The 21,778-nt window shown below is 57.1% G+C and overlaps 1 protein-coding gene across 1 annotated transcript in view; it reads right to left on the bottom strand.

Annotated features, from left to right (window-relative positions):
* LOC144247628 (uncharacterized) overlaps positions 1-21,778 on the bottom strand; it is a 643,963-nt gene that overhangs the window by 225,509 nt on the left and 396,676 nt on the right. The window contains 1 exon segment of the mRNA XM_077788936.1: positions 14,863-14,890. Within this exon segment, the coding sequence (XP_077645062.1) occupies positions 14,863-14,890 (28 nt within the window).

Here is a 21,778-nt window from a genome sequence, read left to right as displayed (position 1 = left end):
AGCATATTACGGTGGGTATGTAGTAGGTGGATTGGGAAGTCTGTACCTCTCAAGCACTTCAGCCAATGGGGAAAGCAGAGGGAGATGTGGCCAGGAGAATTAGGATGAAAACAAAGCTGTGTCCTCCAATAATTAGGAAGATCCCATGGGGAATGTCCCATGGCCTCTCCCAGTTTTAGGAATGAAATTACTTTTAGAGACAACTCTGTCTGCTTTGTGGACAGAATCCTCTGCTGATGTCAATTTTTCCACACACCCTGGGGCTCATCCCTAATTCCTTCCACCATCCGGAGCGGGAGGCAGGGAGTGCAGCTGAAGGTGCCTCACCCACTTTGGGTGATCGGCTCCCTTGGCTGGCGGAGGCACCGGGCATTGATTGGGGACCCGGGAGTGACCAGGAGACAGACGAGTGACACATCAGGGGGGTCTGTGAAGGGTCAGCAGGGAGAGAGCACTGAAAATCTCATCAGTGAGTGCCCGGGATCTTCGGGGAGTGAACATGGCAGGGCACCCATGGAGGGGAGAAAAGGGAAAGCCGGGGAGGGGTCCTGGCCAAAGGGATGATGATCCCAAAATGTCTCTGAAGGGTCCCTTGGGAGAATGCTGAAATAGTTTGCACATTCCCCCAGAGCTAATTAAGGTATGGACACCCAGGGGAGCAATAAGTGAAGTGGAGAAGGCATTTGTACAACAGGGAATGGATGGTGTTGGTGTGCTGGGAAGGGATCAGGTGAAGGGGAGTGTGCAGCAATATGGTTCAGGCAAGAAGCAGCAGGAGGAATCTATGTGGCAAGAAAAAGTATGATGGAAAAGAGGAGAAAGAGAAAATTAGTCACGATTGGGATGATTTTCAGCAGGGTCTTATCCTCAGAATTTGCCAGCTGATCCAGATCCTTTCCATCCCCGGTTTCCAGGAGAGGAAAAGCAGGAGGTCAGGATGCCAGGGGTTTCTCTGTGGTGGCAGCGGCAGCACCGGGCGCAGAGGTGCGGCACCGGGAGCACGGGCTGGGGCCTGTGGGGAGCTGCGGGGCCGGGCCGGGGCTGTGGGGCAGCCGGGGCTCAGCGCCGGGCGCTGCCTGACCCCACCAGCCCCGGGCAGGGCCGGCAGTGGCCCCCGGCCCCCAGGAGGCTGCGGGACGCCCCGGCCGCTGCCCGGCCCCGGGGAGCTGCCGGCCCTGCCCGCCGGGGGGGCCGCCTTTGGACACTGCGGCAGGACAGGCACCGGCTCTGCCACACGGGCTGGGCAGGGACCCTGAGCACAGGGGGGAAAACAAAGGAACAGCTGGGAAATGCAGAGTGCACATGGAAGGATCAGGATTTGCTGTTCAGGCTTTGCTTTGGGTCCCTGCAGAAAGGAAAGGTTTTGCAGAAAGCTCAGCAGCTCTCAGAGGATGAGCACCCACAGGCAGTGACTGGGGCTGCAGGAGTGGCACAAGAAGGCCCTGCAGCACTTGGGCACAAAGGCACAGCAGCTGAAGGCAAGAAGGGATGAGCAAAAGGCCAAGCTGAAGGCAAAGGCCACGGCAGAGTTCCCACAGCCCCTGAGGGATCAACCCCAGGGCCCAAGGGGGCCCCAGCACCCAGGGCATGACGGGGTCGGCCACAAGCACCTGGCAGAGGCATTGCCCTCCTGGCCAGGGCACAGCCCACCCAAACAGCCCCTGGGAAGGAGTCAGGGCTCCAGCTGCAGCCCACAAGGACACTGCAAGCACAGACAGCAGCACCCTCAGCAGGAGCAAGTCCACCCCTGCATGGACATGGATTGTCAGGGCTCTCTGAGCTCCCATCCCACCGGGGACCCACCACACTGGAGCCCTGGAGAACGCTCAGTCTTCGTCTGAAAATGGAGAAAATGTGTTTGTGGATGGCTCTTCAGGGGCAGCAGAAGGGAAAAGAGTTCCACGACACGCTGTTATTGAGGAAAGGGAATCAGACAAAGCGCAGGTTACCCCCATGGTCAGCTCAACCGGCACAGCTGTGTGTGCTTGTAAGAGCCTGGCACTGAAATGCCCTGAGCAGGAAGGCTTCAATATCTTCTGGTGACACCACCTCACCTAACAGGGGGGCAAAAGCAATTCTGACTGCTCAGCAACCACTGGATCACTTATTAAGGTATTTCCAAAAGAAATAATTTCAATAAAGGCATTGTGGAAGAAACAGACTCAGAGAACAGCACTCATTTTCCAGGAAAGATCGTCCAGGGGCTTATGGCAGCTTTAGGAATACAATGGGACCTCCATAACCCCTGGTACCCCCAGAGCTCAGGCTGGGTACAAAGAATGAATGGGGAAAGAAAGAAACACCTCTGGAAGCTGGGGATAGAAACCAAGATGCCATGGGTACGGCTTTTGCCATTGGCTTGGGCAAGAAGAAGAGCCAGAGCCAGGGCAGATATTCAATTATTTCCCTTGGAATTGATCTCGGGAATTCCTTACCCTGGGAATTCTCCACCTAGTGCAGGGTGGAGATAAGGGATACACATTTAAAGCAGTCTGTGGCCAGAATCCTGTCTCTGGTGCAATCTCTCCCACAGGAAGCTGGGCTGGCACACAGCCTGCCTTGGCACTTTGCTGCTGCCAACATCCAAGCAGGACATGGGCTCTGCCTAAGGAGTGCAAAGCAGCACCACTGGTGGCCAAGTGGCGTGGCCCATGCCAAGGGGCCCCGAGGCCAGAAACAGCCGCCAGCACAGCTGAACACGGGGGGACCCCTCAGCCTGGGCTCCAGGTCTCTGCAGCCCCGGAGATTTGCACTTCCCGCCTGCAGCAGGAGGATGGGAGGCCCCCCCGAGCCTGCACTGAAGGCAGCGCAGCAGCAGCCAGGGCTCCACAGCGGGGCAAGGCCCTGGGCCTGCCCACACCTCCTCTGCTGAAATCCTCGGCCTGGCCACCCTCCCTGGGCAGCTCCAGCCACCGGGGCCAGCCCTTGCTGCCACTGCTGCAGCTTCAGTGCTCTCTGGGCCTGCACTGCCACAGCTGCTGGGGAGACACCGGGACAATTCCACTCTGGCTCTCACTCACACTCACACACTGCCCTGCCTGCCAGTGCATCCATGGAAAATAGACCAGCTCATAGACTTGAACATTGTTAACCTTTGATTTCTCTACTCAGGCTTGCTTTGCCGTGGCCTTGGGGAAAGAAATGTTAAAGGTTTTGTTAAGGGATGTTACACCACTCAGTGGAGATGAGTTTAACATCTCAACACACTGGGAATGGCCCAAAAGACACCGACAAAGATAAGGACCAGCAGCAAAACATCAACCCCAACAGCAAACAGCAACCAACACCTACCCCAGACACTGCCCCCGGCAGGGCTGCAGACACCTGGTCTGCAAAAGGCTGAGAAGGAAATCCAGCACTACCCACCTCATTAACAGCACAAACCAATAAATCCGGGTCCAATAGGAAACCAAATAATATAAACTGCACAACTTGAAACTACAGAATATTAAACCAGTTGATTTAGATTGCTTCAGCCTGCACAAATTTGGGGAAAACCTAGTAAAACCCGCATGTAATGGAACTATTTTCTCTGCACACCTGGGCTATGTGGGAATGGAATGATTTTTCTGGCACATCCTGGCCAGAATCAAGGAATGCCTCGACTCTAACACTAAAAAGATTAGTGAAGTTTTTCTTTTTCCTGAAGTTTCAGTGCAAAGTTTAGAGCATTTTTTTATTACTCATACTTCTATATAGTGCTTAGGTTTGGGTAAAGGATGTGAGAATGAGTTTTTCTTCCGAGAGAAAGTAGAAAAAACTGAATTACCTTGAGCCTTTTTCTCTATGTTTTTGTGTAGCTGTAAAATATACAAAAATTTTGATCTGGGTTTTTCAAAGTTCACCTTTAGGCTGCATCACTAGAAGAGATTTAAAGGTGACCCCTTAATGTTTAAACAGGTAGCCTGGACAGGAGCTTTAGAAATGCAAATTAGCACTGCAGGGGCAAAGTGAGGACAATGCACCTGGCTCTTCTTGCCTGGGGCAGGAATTGGCTGATTCCCTCTGCCCCTCACCCCAAGCTCTGCCTGCTTGCACAGATGGAATCTGCACAGCTGAAGGCAGAGCCCGTGCTGAGGATCTCTGACTCTGCAACAGAAATGGCTGAAGCTGCAAAGGGAAACAGCAAATGGAGAATGCTGTGAAAACTTCACTAAAATAAGAGGGGGATCATCTGCTTATTCCAACATCTGCTGTCATTGTCTGTGCTGTACAGGGTGTATCAGAGCACTGGGGTTTTTGCTAGAACAAGTTCAGGAAAATCAGTTGGAATTCAAGTATTTGATGATGTAATTAGAAAAAAGCGGTCAATTGATGGAGTCCCAGCTGAAGGGAGCACCCAAAAATGGGGAAAAGATTAATGGCCACCAGAACAAATCCTACAACACCATGGACCAGCCCCTGAGAACCCGAACCAATTCATATCAGGAGACAGAGAACCCATTTATCATTTCAATGGCATCATTACATTACAAGCTGTCCTCAAAAGAAGAACGAACCAGACAGCTCCAGCTCCTGACCTTCCTGCCGACCAATCCACTGAAATGAGGAACACAACATTTCACCAGGGGATGGGATCAGATTATCTGTGAGCAGAAAAAACAGGAGTTTGTGGAAAACTAAATTACTCAAACTGCTGCTGGTAAGAGATGACAAGTGAAAAGTGGTGAAAAGGATAACAAAGGAAATAGGAGAGCAGTTTATGTATTGGTCAATCACGGAAAGGATGGAAATGGGACACGCTTTCCTGGCTCCCCAGCAGACCAGGGGTTAAAGGAATGCGGCTTCTCTTCTTCTGTGCTGCAGCAACTCTCATCTTTTTACCATGCTCCACACCTTGGCAGTGCAGCTCATCCAGCAGCTGAGCCAGGGCATGCAGGTGGCAGCCAGGCCTCCTGATCCACAAACGGCTACAAAAGGACAGGGAATGAGGGCACCGAGAATAATCCCAAAACCAAAGAGGACCCGGGAAGAACAAAACAGAGTCAAGGAGTGAATCTGCCTGGAGATAGGGCCAGGCACATGTAGATAAGGGGAGAAAGCATCAGGTCCAATAAATGTTTCAAATTGACCCAGACAGATGCTCAAAGTCCCGCTACATTCCCGAACTTCGAGGAGAAGAACAAAGACTTAACAGAGCCATGAATATCGGCTGTTCTACAAAAGGAGGGTGCACATTAACGAGGACAGGCTCCAGGCGCATCGGGAAGTCGGAACCTTCCAAGGAACTCAGCCGGTGGGCAAAGGCAGAGGGAGATGCGGCCGGGAAAATGAGGATAAAAAGGAGGCTGCGGGCTACAAGCACGGCAGAGAGCGCACGGCAAATGCCCCACGGCCTCTGCCCCTGCTCGGCAATAAAGTCACTTTGACAGGACTCCTCGCTCTCCTCCGGGCACACGAACCTCCGGCGACGGGAATTTCCCCGCCCGCTCCCGGCCGCGGGGCAGCCCCTCTGTCCTACCCACAGCAGCCGGGCCGAGCCAGCGCTGCTCCGGCAGCGGCTCCTGCCCGGCCCCGGCGGGAAGGAGACCGCGGGCAGCCGCTCCCGCAGCGCCCTCAGCCCGGGGCCGGCACGGGCCGGACACGGCACCGGCGAGCCGCCGGAGCCCCCTGCCGCCCCCTCCGCCCGCAGCCAGCCCCGAGCCCCCGCAGAGCCCAGCGCGGCTCCCACCTGCGCCGGGGCCGCCTCCGAGCTCCGCCGCCGCCGCCTCACCGCGCTCCGGCCGCTGCCGCCGCTGCCGGGCCCGCACAGCCGCTCGGCCAATGGCGGCGCTGCGCGGCCACGGCCGCCCTCAGCCCGCCGCCGGGGCCGCGCCGCGCCCCGCTCCCACCAATCAGCGCGCCGCAACCGCGACTGACGGCACCGGCGGCCAATGGCAGCGAGCTCGGGGCGGGCTCTGCGCACGGCCCCGCCTCGCCCCGCGCTCTCGGCGCCCCCGGGCTGCGTGAGGGGAAAGCCGGAGATGAGGAACAGCCCCGGCACGGGCCCGGGCCCGAGCCGGGATTGAGCTGCCCACACAAACAAACTTCTCCGCGCCTCCCGCCACGGCTTTCCCGGCCCTGCGCCTCCCGTGCCTCCGCCTCTGCGGGAAGCCCAGGAGCCTCACTTCTCCTGCCCCTCGTTAGCGCATCAGTGCTTCGCTTTGATTTCCCCCAAAAAGGGAAACCTGCCCGAAGCCCTGTGGGTGAGTGGGGCAGGGGAGAGATTTCTGGCAAAAAACTCCAAAGACTCGGAGCAGGAGAAGGAGAAGTCAGTGCAGAGCCTTAAATGCCGCTTTCCCCACGCCTCCCTGCTCCCAGCTGCACCTCCTCCCCCGGCAGGGCAGGAGACAGGGAATGGGGCCATGCTCAGCTCATCCCCCGGGGCTTCTCCCTCTGCTCAGGGACAGGAGTCGTTCCCTGCTGCACCCTGCGCTCTCTCCCGGCCGAGACTTCTCCAGGAACTTCTCGGAGCGGAGTCCATCCCCTGGGCACAGCCCCCTCCGAGTGCTGCAGCGTGGGTCACTGTGCCACGGGCTCAGTCCTGCCAGGACAGGCTGCTCCAGCGGGGCCCCTCTGCCCGCGGGCTCACAGCCTCCTCTCAGGCATCGCCGAGCTCCAGCCCGGCTCCTCCAGGGGCTGCAGGGGATCTCTGCATCCCCTTGGACCTGCAGGGGATCTCTGCATCCCCATGGACCTGCAGGGGGATCTCTGCATCCCCATGGACCTGCAGGGGGATCTCCGCAGCGCCATTGTAATATATGTTATGGAATAATTTGTGCTTATGAAAAATATACATCAAGTCAGTTGTGCTTGTAGAAAAAGATTCTTAAAGTTTTATATGACCAGTGGCTGCAGCCCGGGCTGGAGAAACCACAGATGGCAGAGAAAGAAAGACCTAATTTACAAATGAAAAAAGGTGTCTCTGTGCAGAGATGGGCTCTTTCCGGGGACAATCCAGGAGACACCCAACGTTTAACCCCTGGTCTGCCGGGGAGCCAGGAAACCGAGCACACGGCCATCCCGCCCTTGCAGCTGCTGAGGAGGCTGCTGGGCTGTGCTTCAGCAGAGGAGATGGAATGTGGCTTACCACTCTGCCCTTCTCTAAAAACGGAGAATGGGTCAGGAGGTTTGGGCTCTGAGCACACAGGAGCCTGGCCCAGGCACAGGCCGTGGTGGGACAGGGGCACAGGAGCCTTCTGTGACTGACCGTGGCTCTCTGGTTTCTCTCTGCAGGCTGCCAGCTCCTCATGCCATGGAAACGGCCCCACTCGGCCTGCCAGTCTGGGAGGGCTGGAGGGCTGTGGGTACTCATTTGCTGTAAAAAAGAAATTGTGTTTTTTTGTCATTGTCATCATCAGAACATTTCTTTTATCCTTTTCCAAGCTTTTGGCTCCACTTTCTCCAGGGTAATATTTTTGTGTCCTTCCTCAGCCACTTGATGGCATTTGGATAGGGGGGTAAGCAATGTGAAAAGTTCAACAACAGCTCCAGTTGCCAACTGCAGCAGCCCCTTCAGGAGCCCTGAGCTACCAGCAAGGTCCACGTGTGCCTTGCAAAAGGGAGTGGTTTGCAGCGATGGGGTTGTTGCCCTGCTGCAAAAGCTGGGAGCAGATCAGAAGTGACAAAATGCCATTTTGGCTCAACCCCCACCCAGGTTCTTTATCTTTTCCCTCTGCTCGGTGATAGGCAGACAGGGCTGGATGCAGCGAGGTTCAAGTTCTGGGTGCTCCCTGGCATCAAAGGGATCAACTAAACTCTTGTATGCAGTGACTGCAATAGAGCTACTGAAGGAAAAAAGGGAATGTCATGAGATGGGGAATCCTTCTTGTCTCCTTTGTCTCCCCAGGAGCCCCTTGGAAAGGGAAATACCCACTGGGTTTATCTGACTCCTTCCCAGCCAGCCCTTCCCTCGCTCCCGGGTCTCATTTGCTCCGCAGGATTCACCAGCTCGCTCAGCTCAGAGGAGCTCTCAGAGGAGAAAACGCTGCCTGGCGTGGGGCTGCCTGATCCTGTCTCACCTTGATTCCATTTGCCCCCTCCCTGCCCCATCCAAGAGACCGAAGGATCCCCCACAACCCCACGGTCCTGCAGCAGATCCCGGCACGTTCCCTGCTCCGCTCCTTGGTGCCCTGGGAGGCTCCAGAGCCCTCCCTGTGTGCGGGACAGCGGCTGCAGCACCGCTGCGCCCGCGGGCGAGCAGCGCCCAGGAGCAGCTGCGCCAGCTCCGAGCCTGAAGGGAATCCTCAGCGCACACAAATGACAGCTGGCACTTCAGGGGCTGGCAGGAGAAGCTCAACCCATCTGCTCGCTGCCCTTCCCAGCCATGGCCACGCTGATGCAATTGGAAGAGTCGCCCCTGCCCAGGAAGCTCTCAGGTCGAAGAGAAGAGCAAAAGCCACGGGTTTCTGAGGTGTTAGCTGCCACTGCCTCTGGTTTTCCTTCCAATTCCTAAGGGGTTTTGACTGGTTTTACCATTTCAACACTTTCTGTGTAGAATGCTTATTTTATGATTGGCTTTTCACAAATGTTACAATGAATATTATATGTGTAATGTTAGACAGTTATGCTGTATTAATTCTCTTAAGTAGTGTGTTAAATAGAGTTTTAGGTAACAACATAATATTAAAATAGAAACTCTGCGATGTAGGATGTTTTTACTTGCTCAAGCAAGAGATGAGATAATCAATAAACTCTTCACACAGGGATGGCGGTGACTTGGGGCACATAAAGAGTTACAACCTCCTTATCAGAAAAGACAAACATTCTTCCATCTTGTCTCCATCTTTATGGAAGCACCAGGATTAAGGGAAAGAAGTTGACAAAATCCAGAAAAGTTCCTAATTTGCAAGTAATTTATGCATCATGTATGAGATACATGAATATGCAATAGGCTATTGCTTTTAAGGTTATTCCTTTGTTCACAAGGCATGCTTGTCCTGGCTTAAGTGTCAGAGAGCATCTGGACGTCTATAATTTTTTGCTTTTTATTGTCTTGTAATTGTCCTAACTCTAAATTTGATTACTCTAATTGTGTTACTATTTTTATAACCATTTTATTATTATTAAACGTTTAAAATTTTAAAAAACAAGTGATTGGCGTTTTTCACAACGTTCCAGGCTCCCGGGGACCCCCTTATCGGTATGTCCGACCCCGCAGGCTGCAGAGGGTCCCCCCGCTCCGGTGCCGTCCTTCTCCGCTCCCCAGCCCCGCCCCGCCGGTACCGGGAGATCCCCGGTGGCTCCGGGCTGACGATGCAGCGCCTGCCCCGGGCAGCCCAACCCCACCGCGGGAGGGTCCCACGCATCCCCGGCCCAGCGCCGGGGCTCTGCCGGCAGCCAGCACCGGGACCCCAAAATTCTGCTGTCCCGGGGCCACCGAGCGGGCACCCGGCCCTTGGCCCTGTCATAGATACATATTATAATATTGGCTTTTTGCAAATATTCCACTGGATTTTATATGTGTGGTGTTACAATAACTTTGTTATATAGTTTTTATTTCTGTTGTTCATTGATTAAGCTCAGACATACTAGTGCCATAGCTGATAGAAGCATGCTTGTGTTAAAATTCCTGCTTGGATGGGATAACATCCAGTGAGCACAGGATGAGGACACCTGTACAGATCTGCCAACCATCAGCACTCACCGTCTGAAGGCAGTGTGGGCCGGGGCCAAAACTGAAGATGATGATAAAAAAGGACCAAAACCACAACCAAGGAATACACATGCCCTAAAAAGGTGGAACCGAGGAGGAGCCATGCTGAACAGTTCTTGGAATATGTAAACTAGCTTGGGAAAAAGTTTACTATGCATAAGGGACTATGAATATGCAACAGGCTGGTGTAAGGGAAAAGGTATTCAAGGGGTATCTCCGGAGATAACCGTGTGCTCTTGGCTCAGTGCCGAGATGCACCTGGCCCTAACAACCTTTGCTCTATGGCCCTTGTCTCCTCTTGTCCTGTATTAAACTTTTTAAATGTTCCCAGGGCAGTGAAGGTGTTTTTCCCAGCCCCGAGCAGAGAGCTCTGCCCGGCGGCTCCCGGGAAAGGCGGCGGCGCTCGGCAGCGGCCCCGGCCCGCCCGGCCCGCGGGAATTCCCCGCAGCGGGACAAAATCCTGCCCCGAAGGAGCGCTCGGAACGCCGCCTGCGGCTCCTCCGTGCCCCGCAGGTGCCGCAGCTGCCCCGCTGCGGCAGGCGCGGCTCTGGAGCAGGGAGGCTCTGCGGGACCCCCGGGCTGTGCCCCCTCCCGGGCCGTGCCCCGGGGCTGATGCTCGGCCCGGGCTCTCTCGCTGTCCCGGCTCCCGCAGGCTCCCGGCGGGAGCGGCACCGCCCGCCCGGCGCCGCAGGGCCGAGCCCTGCCCAGCAAAGGCTCCGTGTCCACGGCCGGGCCCTGCCGGGGCTGCGGCCGCTGCCCGGCCCGGCACAACCCGCAGCGCCCGGCGCGGCTCCCTCCAGCCGGGCACTGCGGCTCCAACCAGGCGGAATATTCAGCGCACGGAATCTCTGTCAGCGCTGCTCACATTGCAAAACCAGCTGCTGCTGAGGCAATCCCAGGTCCCACTGAAGCCTTCCACCCAAAATGCTGCCTTCAGCTCGGACACACCTGTAAGAAACCCAAGAGCAAACTGAAAGCTGATTAGAGAATCTTGCACAATCACACCCAAGAACATTTTGTTATAAAATCACAAATATTAACAGAAGCTGAGAAAGTCAACAATGTTAGAAAACAAGCTTCCAACAATGGGACTCAAAGAGCTAAGAGCATGTGTTTGAATGGAATAAGCGCTCTCTGACATGTGAGCAATGCCATGGAATTTCTCAAACCAGGGAAATAGGGAGGCCTGGCAGCAGCAGCTTCACACACAGACACAGCAATGACACAGAACAGGGCAGGGCAAGAGGCTGACAAAACTCTAACCGCTACTTGCAATGAAGTACCTTTGTTTCCAGTTCTAATCTAGCCACTATTAATATAGAGTCCAAAAGACTAAAAATACTAGTAATAATAATAACAACTGTACCATTAATAGCAAAAAATTGAGAGAATGGAAATAATAAGAATTAATAGTGGTAATAAAAACCCTACCATACTTATACCAGGTTTGCATGGCCAGGTTTTGGTAAGGCAGGGGATCTAGGAGCAGCTTCTGTGAGAGCAGCTGTTCCTCCATGTCCCAGAGAGTCAATTCCAGCTGGCTCCAGGACTGGCTGCTGGACAAGGCTAGCCCAGTTAGAAATGGTGGTAACACCTTTGGAATAAGAGATTTAAGGAAATGGGTGATCCTGGAATTGTGGCTGTGAGCAGGGAGGAACAGGGTGAGGACCTGTGAGGGGAACAGCTCTGCACACCCCCAGGGCAGGGCAGGGCAGGAGGGGCAGGAGCTGCTCCAGCTGCTGGAGCTGATTGCCCTGAGATTCCCTGGTCAGTCCCTGGGGAGGCAGCTGGGCCCTGCAGCCCGTGGAGGGCACGGAGGGCAGAGATGCACCTGCAGCGCCTGGAGGAGCCCGTGCTGGAGCAGGGGGATGCCTGAGCGGAGGCTGCGACCCCATGAGAAACCTCTGCTGGAGCAGGGACCTGGCAGGGACCTGCAAACCCCTGGAGAGGAGCCCACACTGGAGCAGGGCCCTGCCAGGACTTGTGAGCCCATGGAGGAGCGAGCCACGCTGCAGCAGCTTGTGGAGAACTGCTGTCCGTGGGATGAACTCACCGTGGAGAAATTCATGGAGAAGTGTCTCCAGAAGGGACCCCTGGCACAGCAGGGCAACGACTCCTCCCCCCGAGCAGCAGGAGAAACAACAGGGGATGAACAGACCAGAGCCCCCATTCCCTGTCCCCCTGCACCCACTGCGGGGGGAGGTAGAGCTGGTAAGGAGGGAGGAAAGGGCAGAAGTTGTTTTTAAAGCTTTGTTTTACTTCTCACTATCCTGCCCTGATCCAGATAGCAAAAATTCCATTAATATCTCCAATTTTGAAAATGGTTTGCCCATGATGGCATTTGCTGAGTGATCTGCCGCAGTCCTTAGCTCAACCCATGAAGCCTTCATTCTGTTTTCTCCCTCCTGTCCATCTCTGGAGGGGAGTGAGAGAGCAGCTTTGGTGGGTGCCTGACATCCAGCCAGGGTGAACAGACAACACTTCCTTTCCTTCATTCATTCTTTCTTTACAGAGGTCACTGTGAAGGGATTGAGTGCGGCTTTGAAGGAGGGAATGAAGGTGGTGGGGAGTGGTGGGGACAGAAGCCACAGGGACGAGGGACAGGCATCAGAGGGGCCTGGGCAGCTGGCAGGGGGCACGGCCTGTCCCCTGGCCCAGCAGCAGGGGACAGGGGGCACGGCCTGTCTCCCTGGCCCAGCAGCAGGGGACAGGGGGCACGGCCTGTCCCCCTGGCCCAGCGGCAGGGGACAGGGGGCACGGCCTGTCCCCCTGGCCCAGCAGCAGCCCCGTGCCCTGCCCAAGGCGCTCCCAGCAGGGGCTGGGCCCCAGAGGCAGGGGGAGACCCCAGTCCCGGGGCAGCGTTTCTGCCCCGTCCCCTGTCCAGCCCAGCCTGCCCCGTGTGCGCAGTGACCGCTGGCACGGGCTGCCCTGGACACTGTGACCTGCTGGGGACACTGAGAGCTGCCCCGCTGTGACACTGCCCTTGGGATTGCACAGGCACCAAACAAACCCCAGCCAGCACCGCCCCTTGCCATGTCCCAGGCACCGGAGAGCATCAGAGCCAGCCCCGCTCCTGGTGATGTCCCAGGCACCAGGGCACATCCCAGCCTCGCTCCTGGTGATGTCCAGGCACCAGGGCACATCCCAGCCCCGCTCCTGATGATGTCCCAGGCACCAGGGCACATCCCAACCCCGCTCCTGGTGATAGATTTCAGGGGCACAAAAACAGTTGCAGACTTCCCATACTTTAGGGATCCATTAAGCACAGGAAAATGGCAAGGATTCATTTGTCACGTATGCATGGGAAAGGCAGAAAGGTCAGAACGAGGAAGACTTATTTTGCTTCTTCATTTTGGAGACCCCTCCCCAAAATGGACCCCAAACTCATTTCAGAGAACAGAACTACACATGCTTAATTGCCTTTTTGCCAATTAGCACATGAAGCGGAGCAGAGGAAGTGACAGGGATATGAATATGCATTCATATTTGTGTATTCAAGACTTCTGCAAATAAAAAAGCTTTGTAATACCTGTGATTTTTGCAGTGTGCATTAGGGAATTATCCCATGTACTGCCTGGCTGTCTCAATAAACATACACTTTCTAACTTTAAACCCTTAGAGAGTTTTTGTCCATCTCAGTTGGATATCGATATTAAATTGATACTCATATTTCAGTAAATCATTGTCTTAAAGATGTCCTAGTATGTGTATTAACATGCCATTTCTTAATATTCTAGTAATTATTCTTGCATTGTTTCAAGATAAACTGGTATGATTCAAAGAATATCCACTGAGGTACACATAGAACATCGATTTATCATAAGCAAATTGCAGTTGCAAAGTTTTTTCACTGAAATTCTGCCACTTGTCATCATTTTAAAAGTCAGCTATTAAAGTCAACAACAAAATTTCTAACTTTGAACAAAGGGAAAAAAGTATATGGTTTGCACTAGAAAAAATAGAAATACAGAAAATATCTCCTAACCAAGTTCCTTGCCCTGATCAAAACATCTCCCAATCAAGTTCTTCACCCTGAACCTGGCTGGTAAAGAAAAATATTATCAGTAAACGTGGATGAAATTTTGCATAAGTTAATAGTATTCAAAATCCATGTTCTAATCCTATTATTATTTCTTAGACAAAGAAAAAAGGGGAAAGGGGTTGGATTGAGGGTACACCCTCCTCCCCTCTGAGTCTGTTCTCATGTTTTACAATAAATCCTACAACAGTACAATACAGCTGCCTAAAATATGGACACTGGAAACCACAGACAGCATTAAAAATGATCACCTGCCTCATGGACAGTTCATAGAAGGACTTGATTTCTTTACAAATTATTTCTCATGTTTACAAACAGTTTTTCTGTTTACAGATTGTTTTCTGGGAGTTCAGTTTTTCCCCAAGGGATCAAGTGCTTAAAGGTTGTTTTTTAAAATTGGGTTTTTCTCCAAGTGTTAAATGGGCTCAGGGTTAAATAGCTTTCTGCTTTTAGAGATAAGTTCAATTTGTAACCAAGAAGCATTATGCCTGTGGCCTGAGTTCTCCCCTAACAGTTCCTGGAGGGGAATGCTGCAGCTCCAGTGCAAATTAGATGCACGCTGTCCTCTGTCCCCATGTTTGCAAAGGGCCCTTGCAGATGGGTGACAGAGAACAATACACAGAATTTTATAAAGAAAAGAAGGGTGAGGTGTTACCATGATTGACAGGGGTCTTGACCAATCAAATATCTCCCAAAACTGCAGGCACCTCACGGGCCAGAACCTGAAGGGGCATGGAGCTCAAACCAATGAGAGCTTCCAGGCCTGGTCTTTCAAATGCTCTGTGTAAGGGGGGGCTTGGGAAATAAAATCTCTCTGTTGCCCCATGAACTCGGGAGGAGCAGTCTTTGTCTCCTGTGCCCTCGCTGCCCCACGAGACCAAAGAGATGTTCACCAGGGCCCTCCCTGTTTGTGGCTGTCCATTGCCCAGCTGAGCAGGCAGCCAGTTGTGTTTGCAGGGAGCTGCCACAGGCAGACACACAGCAGCTGGAGATTTGAATAGCAGGGCTTGGGCCAATTCTTTTTCTTTCAGAGTGCAAGAAAGACAGAAAAGCACAAGGAAACATGACAGTGTTTTGGTGGAGTCTCTTTGTCCTGTGAAGTTCAGTAGCTGTTGGTGTTTCTGTGCTGCTGCTAATCCCTTCCATGAAAAAATCATCCCAGGAAGGAGCAACAACATCTGACACGCACCAAGTGTTGCCACCAGTTGCTCCAGGTGCTGCTCCCAACAGCCCCTGTAGGACGGAGCACAGCCCCCAGTGCACACCAGCTTTGGCTGCCCTCTGGCAGAGAAGCCCTTTTGGGGCACAGGTTTCTGGGGCAGGAGACGGGCACCGGTGCTGCCAGGGCTCGGGGGAACTCTGCTTGGGCGGAGACTGTGCCTCACCTGCTGCTGTCAGCGCTGCCCGGGCCCCAGGGCTCAGAGCAGCATTCCTGCCCTGTGTCCCACGATCGTGCTTATGATGGCCACCATGTGGGACGTGTCCCGAGGAGGCCGTGCCAGCTTCTGTGGAGGCCCCGTGCCCTTCCCGCCGCGGCTGCGTCGGCAGCTGCGGGGGCTCCTGCTGCTCTGAGCCCGCAGAGCAGGGCAGCGTTTGCTGATGGGCTGAGCCCTTCCTAAAGATCCTGTTGGGCTGTCTGACACACCTGGGGCAAGGCATTCCTTCCACCCTGGGCCACTCTGGGGGGCTGGGGGTGGCCCCAGGGCAGGTGGCAGTGCGTGCAAGGGCCCTTGGTAACACGGTGCAGCATGGTCACCGTGGAATGGAACGGGACAGGGATTCCAAGGGCCCTTGGTGACACGGTGCAGCATGGTCACCGTGGAATGGAATGGGACAGGGATTCCAAGGGCCCTTGGTGACACGCTCTGGCAGAGGTGTTGGCAGTGACGAGGCCACGCCAGAGTGCTCAATGCACACGACGAGACAGGACGGGAGAGAGCGGTGCTGTGAGGAGCCCTCGCACAGCCACTTGTTCCTTGCTGACCCGGAGCTTTCCCGAGGTATTACTCCTGCAGGTGAGCTCGTGGCCAGACCAGAGCACTTGGTGACCCCTGGCCTTCCCGAGACATCTCTTCTGCAGCTACCCTCGAGGGCAGACCGTGGCATTTGCTTTGCACCATCCTTGACAGGAGTCTCCTGTCCTTGTGGCTGGAGCCCCCAGGACCAGAGTGCAGGACTTGCTGTCCTGTAGCCTTGCCAAGACTTCACTCTTGCAGGTGCCCTCAAGGCACGACTGCAGCACTTGCTGACTCGGACCTTTTCCTTTTCACCTTCTGCAAGTAGCCATGAATCCAGGCAGTGACGCAGAGCACAGACCTGCGAGCGTGCCCAAGCTGGCCTGGGGCAAGGAGGAGAAAGAAGGCCCTGGAGCTGCCCCAGCACAGCAGCCTGAAGAGGTGGAGCAGTTCCAGCCACTGCAGAAGGGTGAGTGGCAGAGCTGGGCCACAGGATGGTGCCTGCAGCCAGCTTGGCCCCATCCCATCCCATCCCATCCCATCCCATCCCATCCCATCCCATCCCATCCCATCCCATCCCATCCCATGCCATCCCCTGGGGCCATGCCCATGGACAGGATGGAATAGGGGCCGGGCAGACACCCCACAGCCGTGCTCCGTGCCCAGGGCCGTCGCGGGGCTGTCCCTGCCTGGGCTGTGCAGGGCTGGGCTGTGTTCTCCGGCCTCTCCCGCAGCCCCTCAGCTCGGGCTGCGCTCGCTCTTTGCCAGGTGCAGCCATGCAGCGCACACGAGAGCAGGAATGCACCCGTGGCCGCTTCCGCAGAACAGCGCAGGTACCTGCAGCCATCCCCACCTGGGCTGGGCCTGCTGGCACCGCTCAGCCCAGCACTGTGCTCGGAGCACTCCATGCAGCATCCCGGCCTTCTTGCCCTTCTGCTGCAGATGGTTTGCAAATTCATGAAGAGGATTCGGGAGGAAGAGAGCAGCGCCATGGGCACCGTGCTCAGAGCATACTCTCCCATCTTCAAAACCAAGAGCAGCGCTGCCCTGCTGGATATGCTTGTGGAGGAGGGTCCTTCCAGCCCAGAGCAAGTAAGCAGCCTGTGGCCTGGCTTTTCTCCTCCCAGCAATTGCTTGGCCTCCCAAGCCACGCCTGCTCCCTGGGAGCCTTTGAGGCCATGGCAGTGTGGTGGCAAGGGAAGCACTTCTCTGGGGCAGCTGGGCACATTCCTTCCTCCGGCAGCTTTCCAAGTCTCCCCTTCCTTCTCCAGGTGCCTGCCATGGTGAGGTTCATCCACCAGTGGCTCGTGGCCAATGAGTTTCCTGAGTACAATCTGTACAGGCCCCTTCTGGATCTGACAGAGGCACAGCCCTCGGACGTGGTGATGGCTCTCCTGCGTGTGGCCCCATTGTGTGACAGGTATGGGGCCCAGCTGCCCAGAGGGCTCAGGGCTCAGCAGCCCTTCCCCCTGCACAGCCTGTCCCAGGTGTCTGACACACAGAGAATTCCAGGGCCCTCTGGCTGCTCCCTTTGCCAGCCCTGGCCCCTGCCAGCCCCCCAGCGTGCTGCCAGGCTTCCCCCCTGCCCCTCAGGGGCCAGTCCCCACAGGGCTGGGCTGCCTGCCTGCTGCTGGTGAGGGGCAGTGGGCAGAGGCAGGGCTGGCAGAGCAGCTCAGCTCCCCGCTGCCGCCCAGGCCACGCTGCTGTGTCCCAGACTCCTCTGAGACAGAGCTCTGACCCCACAGAGCTGCTCTGGCCATGTGGAAGAACATCATGTGCTCGCCCAGGACTGCAGAGCCGGCCATGCTCGTGCTCCTCGATGTGCTGGGGAGCTGGCCAGAGCACAGCACGTGCACCTCCGATGGGGACCACACGGCTGTCCTTGCCCTGGCTGTGAGTTTCTGACTCTGCTGGCCCCAAGGCCACCTTTCCAGCAGCTCTCCATCCTCCCTCCCCCACGGCATCTCCCTGCCTCAGGCGCTGGGCTGAAACCTGGCCTAGGGACAGCTCCAGGGCCACCAGGCCCGGTGCTCCCCCTGCGTCTCTCCGGGCCTCTCCCTCCCGTGCTCGGGCCCTGCCACACGGACACCTCGGCACTGAGCGCTGTCTCAGGCTGCTCTGTCCTTTGCAGGCAACCGTGGTGATGTGGAAGATCCTCCAGCTGCCCTGTGTGCCACATGTAGTCACCGTGTGTTTCCCCGGCCTCTTTGTGCATCTGCTCTTCCAAGTGCTCTTCAGCACTCTGGATATGCCAGAGGAGGTCGATACCTTCTGGAAGGGATGCCAGCAGCAACACGGCCTTGCCACCAGCCCCAGCAGGTGCTCCATGCCAGTCCTCCTGTCCCTGCCATGTGCCCAGGACAGGGGCCAGGGCTCCCAGCGTGACCTGGGCTTTGCTCTGCGCACAGCTTTGCAGAGCAGACCCTGAAGGCCCTGCTCTGCCGACTGCACTATGAGGATGTGGTGGTGGCCGTGGAAGACAAGCGTGGCTGGGACACACTGCTCTGTGCTGACACCCACCACTGTGCTGTGGGCGTGCTGGCCAGGTGAGACCCCCTGCTCCCCAGCTGTCCCCGGCATGTGTGCCCTGTGCCCGAGGTGCCCCACACAGTCCCCATGGCCATGGGCCAGAAGGCCTTGTCACCAAGGGACGGCCAAGGAGGCTGCAAAAGGCTGGGAGAGGAGCGTGCCCAAGAGCAGCAACCACCCAGAGGGCTCAGCTGCCCCTTGCAGGGTGGTGGAGAAAGGCCAGAGCTCTGTGAGGCAGTCCTGGGAGAGGTTTGCCCCCGCTGGCTCAGGGCTTTGGCTCCTGTTTCCTCCTGTCAGAGAAATGCACTGCGCATCCGAAGCCGCGTGTTCCGGGATTGCGTTCCACCTGCTTGGGCTGCTCAGCAAGGACACGCCGTGCCGGGATTTGGCCACCCTGGCGTTCCTTGTGGAGGTGAGCCTGAAGGCCGGCGCTGCCTCGCTGAGCTGCCTCCCGGCTCTCTGCCCTCTCTTGGCCGCAGTGCCTGGGACGGAGCCCGCGCCCTGTGCTGCTGCCTGGGCCCGGCCCTGGGCGGTTCTGGGCTCCCGCCGGCCGCTCCCCCGTCACCGGCCTGTGCCTTTCAGACCCTGGAGCACCTGAACGTGAGTGAGTGCCGGGACAGCGTCCTGCAGTTCCTGTACAAGCACCTGCAGAGCGAGTGCAGGGGGAGGCGTCGCTTGGCACTCAGAGGCCTCGCGGCGCTCAGCACCACCAGTGTCTCGGTGAGAAGAGCGCAGAGGCTGAAGCCGTGCTGCCAGCGTGGGGCTGGGGAAGGCAGTCCCTGGGGCTTGGCTGGCCTTGGGGCGCTGGGGCAGCTGCTGCCAGCTCTCCTGCCTCCTGCTGCAGCTGCCCCAGGGCTTTGGCACAGGCCTTGGGCCCCTGGGCCCTGTGGCAGCAGGATGGTGTTTCACACACTTGTGTTCCACGAGTAGATGGCCATAAGGATGTGGAGCCTGCATGAAAGGCTTGTGGAGCTCCTGCAGGAAGATGACAGTGTCATGCTCAGGATGACCACGGTTCTCCTCAGGGCTTTGTTCCTGTGCAATGGTGCCCCAATAACCAGCGCCCTCGCCCTGCAGCTGGCTGAGGCGCTCCTGCCACTCTTTGACAACGTAAGGCTCTGCGCCTCCAGCCACGGCCAGCGGGTGCTGCCCGCACACTTTGTGCCCTGTGCACTCACCGGCTGTGCCCAGGTGGGCCTGAAGCAGCTGACGCTGAGGCCTTTCTTCCTTCCTTTCCTACAGGAGGACAACCAGGTGCAGTTGTGCTCCCTCTTTATCTTCCGGGAGATGCTGGATTTTTTTCCGGAAGAGGAGAGAAAGGTCCTGAAGGCACACGTGCGCCAGAGCCTGCTGCCACTCTCCTTGCACTGCCACGATGAGAACCAGCGAGTGGCAGAGGTGAGGACTCGGCAGCTGCCGCTGGCCCCTGGCAGGGGCTGGGCTGGCCCTGCCCTGGCGCCTCGCAGGCTGCAGCTCCTGCTGGCCTTGGCACAGGGACGGGGTCCTGTGCCCTGGGCTGTGGGGCCATCTCCGCGTCTCTGCTGCTCTCCAGGCTTCTCAGGAAACGCTGCTCTGTGCGGCCGAGTTCCTCAAGAGGAGGGATCTTGGACAGCTGGTGCAGAACCAGAAGCTGTGGCAGTTCCCCGAGTGCCTGGTAAGGAGGGCCGGGAAGCCGCAGCCCCAGCCTGGAGCAGCCCCTGAGCGCGGTGCTCGGTGTGCGGGCTGGCAGCTGTGCCCCTGCCCGCTGCTGCAGCCCGAGGCCGCGCGGGCTCTGCTCCAGGCTCCTGCGGCCCCAGCCAGGTGCCCATGGAGCCCCGGCCCGGGGGGCTGCGGGGCCAACCCTTCCCTCCTGCCGCTCTCTGCAGCTGGCAGAGGACAGCAGCAGCGTGGCCGAGCACCTGCGCCGGGCCCTGCCCTACCTGCAGAGCCCACAGGAGCCCCTGCGAGAGGCGGCCGTCAGGTTCATGGGTGAGCCACGAGCCGGGCCAGGAGGGCGTGTGGGCACAGGGCTGGCGGCGCCGCTGGCAGGGAGCTGTGCCCTGGGCCTGACAGGCTCTGTGTTCCCAGGGACGGCCGGGCGGCACCTGAGGGGGAGGAAGGAAGAGCTCCAGCTCCTCTCTGAGGGTGAGCGAGGGCAGCGGGCTGCCAGCGGGGGCTGCCGGGGGAGCTGCGAGCCCTGCCCCGGCTGCGGAGGGCTCTGCTCCCTGTGCGGACCAGGGCCGGCGTGGGCAGAGCACACAGAGCTTTCAGGGCACCCGGGGGATTCGTGGCCAGCAGCTTCGGGCTGATCCAGCTGGTCCCTGCTCCCTGCTGGCCATGGCCAGAGCCGGCTGGGATGGCCCTGGCACAGAGTCCCCTCGGGTCCCCTCAGATGTGGGAACTGACCATGGCTCTGTTCCTCTCTCTTTCAGCCCTTGAAGGCATGGAAAATGACACCAGCGTCGCCGTCGCAAGCCTGGCAGTACAAACATTGTGCATCCTCCAGGAAGCAGAGAGAGCTCCATATTCCATCTTTGACAACCTGCAGGATCGGCTCCGCAGGGCATGGAGGAGACGGCCTCGTCTGTCGGGGCTCGGCTGGCTGCGCTGCTGGAGCTCTGCAGAGAGCTGATCCCAGAGGCTCTGTCTGCTGGGGCCACCCGAGCCAGCAGGAATGTCTCGTTTCTTTAAGATTGTTCTTTTCTTTCTTTTTGTTTTTCTTTAGCGTATAAATATAGGATGTGTTGCTATAGACAGACTGCCAGGATCTTTATTTTGCTGCCCAGGCTCTGCAGGGCCGAGGGGAAGAGGGTGTAAAAGGGTTCCTGGGCTCAGCAAGCTGCCCAGGCATGCAGGGTTGCAGGGAAAATGGCCAGAAGCCCCTTGGCCTTTGGTGGCTCTGATGAAGCCTTTGTGCTGCCCACAGAGCAGATGGGCAGGGGCTGGAGCTGTGGGGATCTCTGTGAGAGCGGTGCCTGGAGATGGCCACAAGCCCTGTCCCAGGCAGGAAGCGCCATCCGTGTCCTCCTGCCCGTGTGTTCCTGGCTGGATTGCTGAGGGCTCCCAGGTGCCTCTTGGTGGGGCTCCTCTGGAGCTCCTGTGGGGCTGCGGCGCTGCTGCCAGGCAGGTTGGCCGGGCTGGGGAGACCCTGAGGGGACGGGGCCACGAAGGGATGAGGGGCTGTGGAAGCCCTGACAGGAAAATGCAGTGGGAAGGCACGGTGGGGACGTGTGAGGGAGTGGGTAACGTTGGCTCGGGGAGGAAAGTGGGTTGGAGCCAAAGAGACCACTCACCCTGATGTTTGTGTGGCAAACAGAGCACCTTTATTCTCAAGCCCTTCCTTCTAAAGGGCCTTTGAAAACCCAGTCTGGATGATTTCACTGCTCTGATCTCTGTGCCCCTTCAGATTCTGGCCTGGGCAATGCCTGCAGCCTTGGGAGAGATGTGATGGGCCAGGCCCCTGTCAGTCAAAGCAGGGCTGGTACATTCACCCCATACAAGCCAGCCTGCACGGGGACACAGCAACAGAGTGCGAGGCACAGCTCCGGGGGCTCCCCGTGAACCTCAGCTCTGGGACCACTGTCTGCCCCAAGCTTCAGGGGCTGCAGTGGGAGCCCGGCTGGGCTCTGCCCTGGGGCCATC

Source organism: Lonchura striata, chromosome 29 (genome assembly GCF_046129695.1).
Source record: "Lonchura striata isolate bLonStr1 chromosome 29, bLonStr1.mat, whole genome shotgun sequence".
NCBI classification, from domain to species: Eukaryota; Metazoa; Chordata; class Aves; order Passeriformes; family Estrildidae; genus Lonchura; species Lonchura striata.
This window is presented reverse-complemented; position numbering and strand designations above follow the sequence as displayed.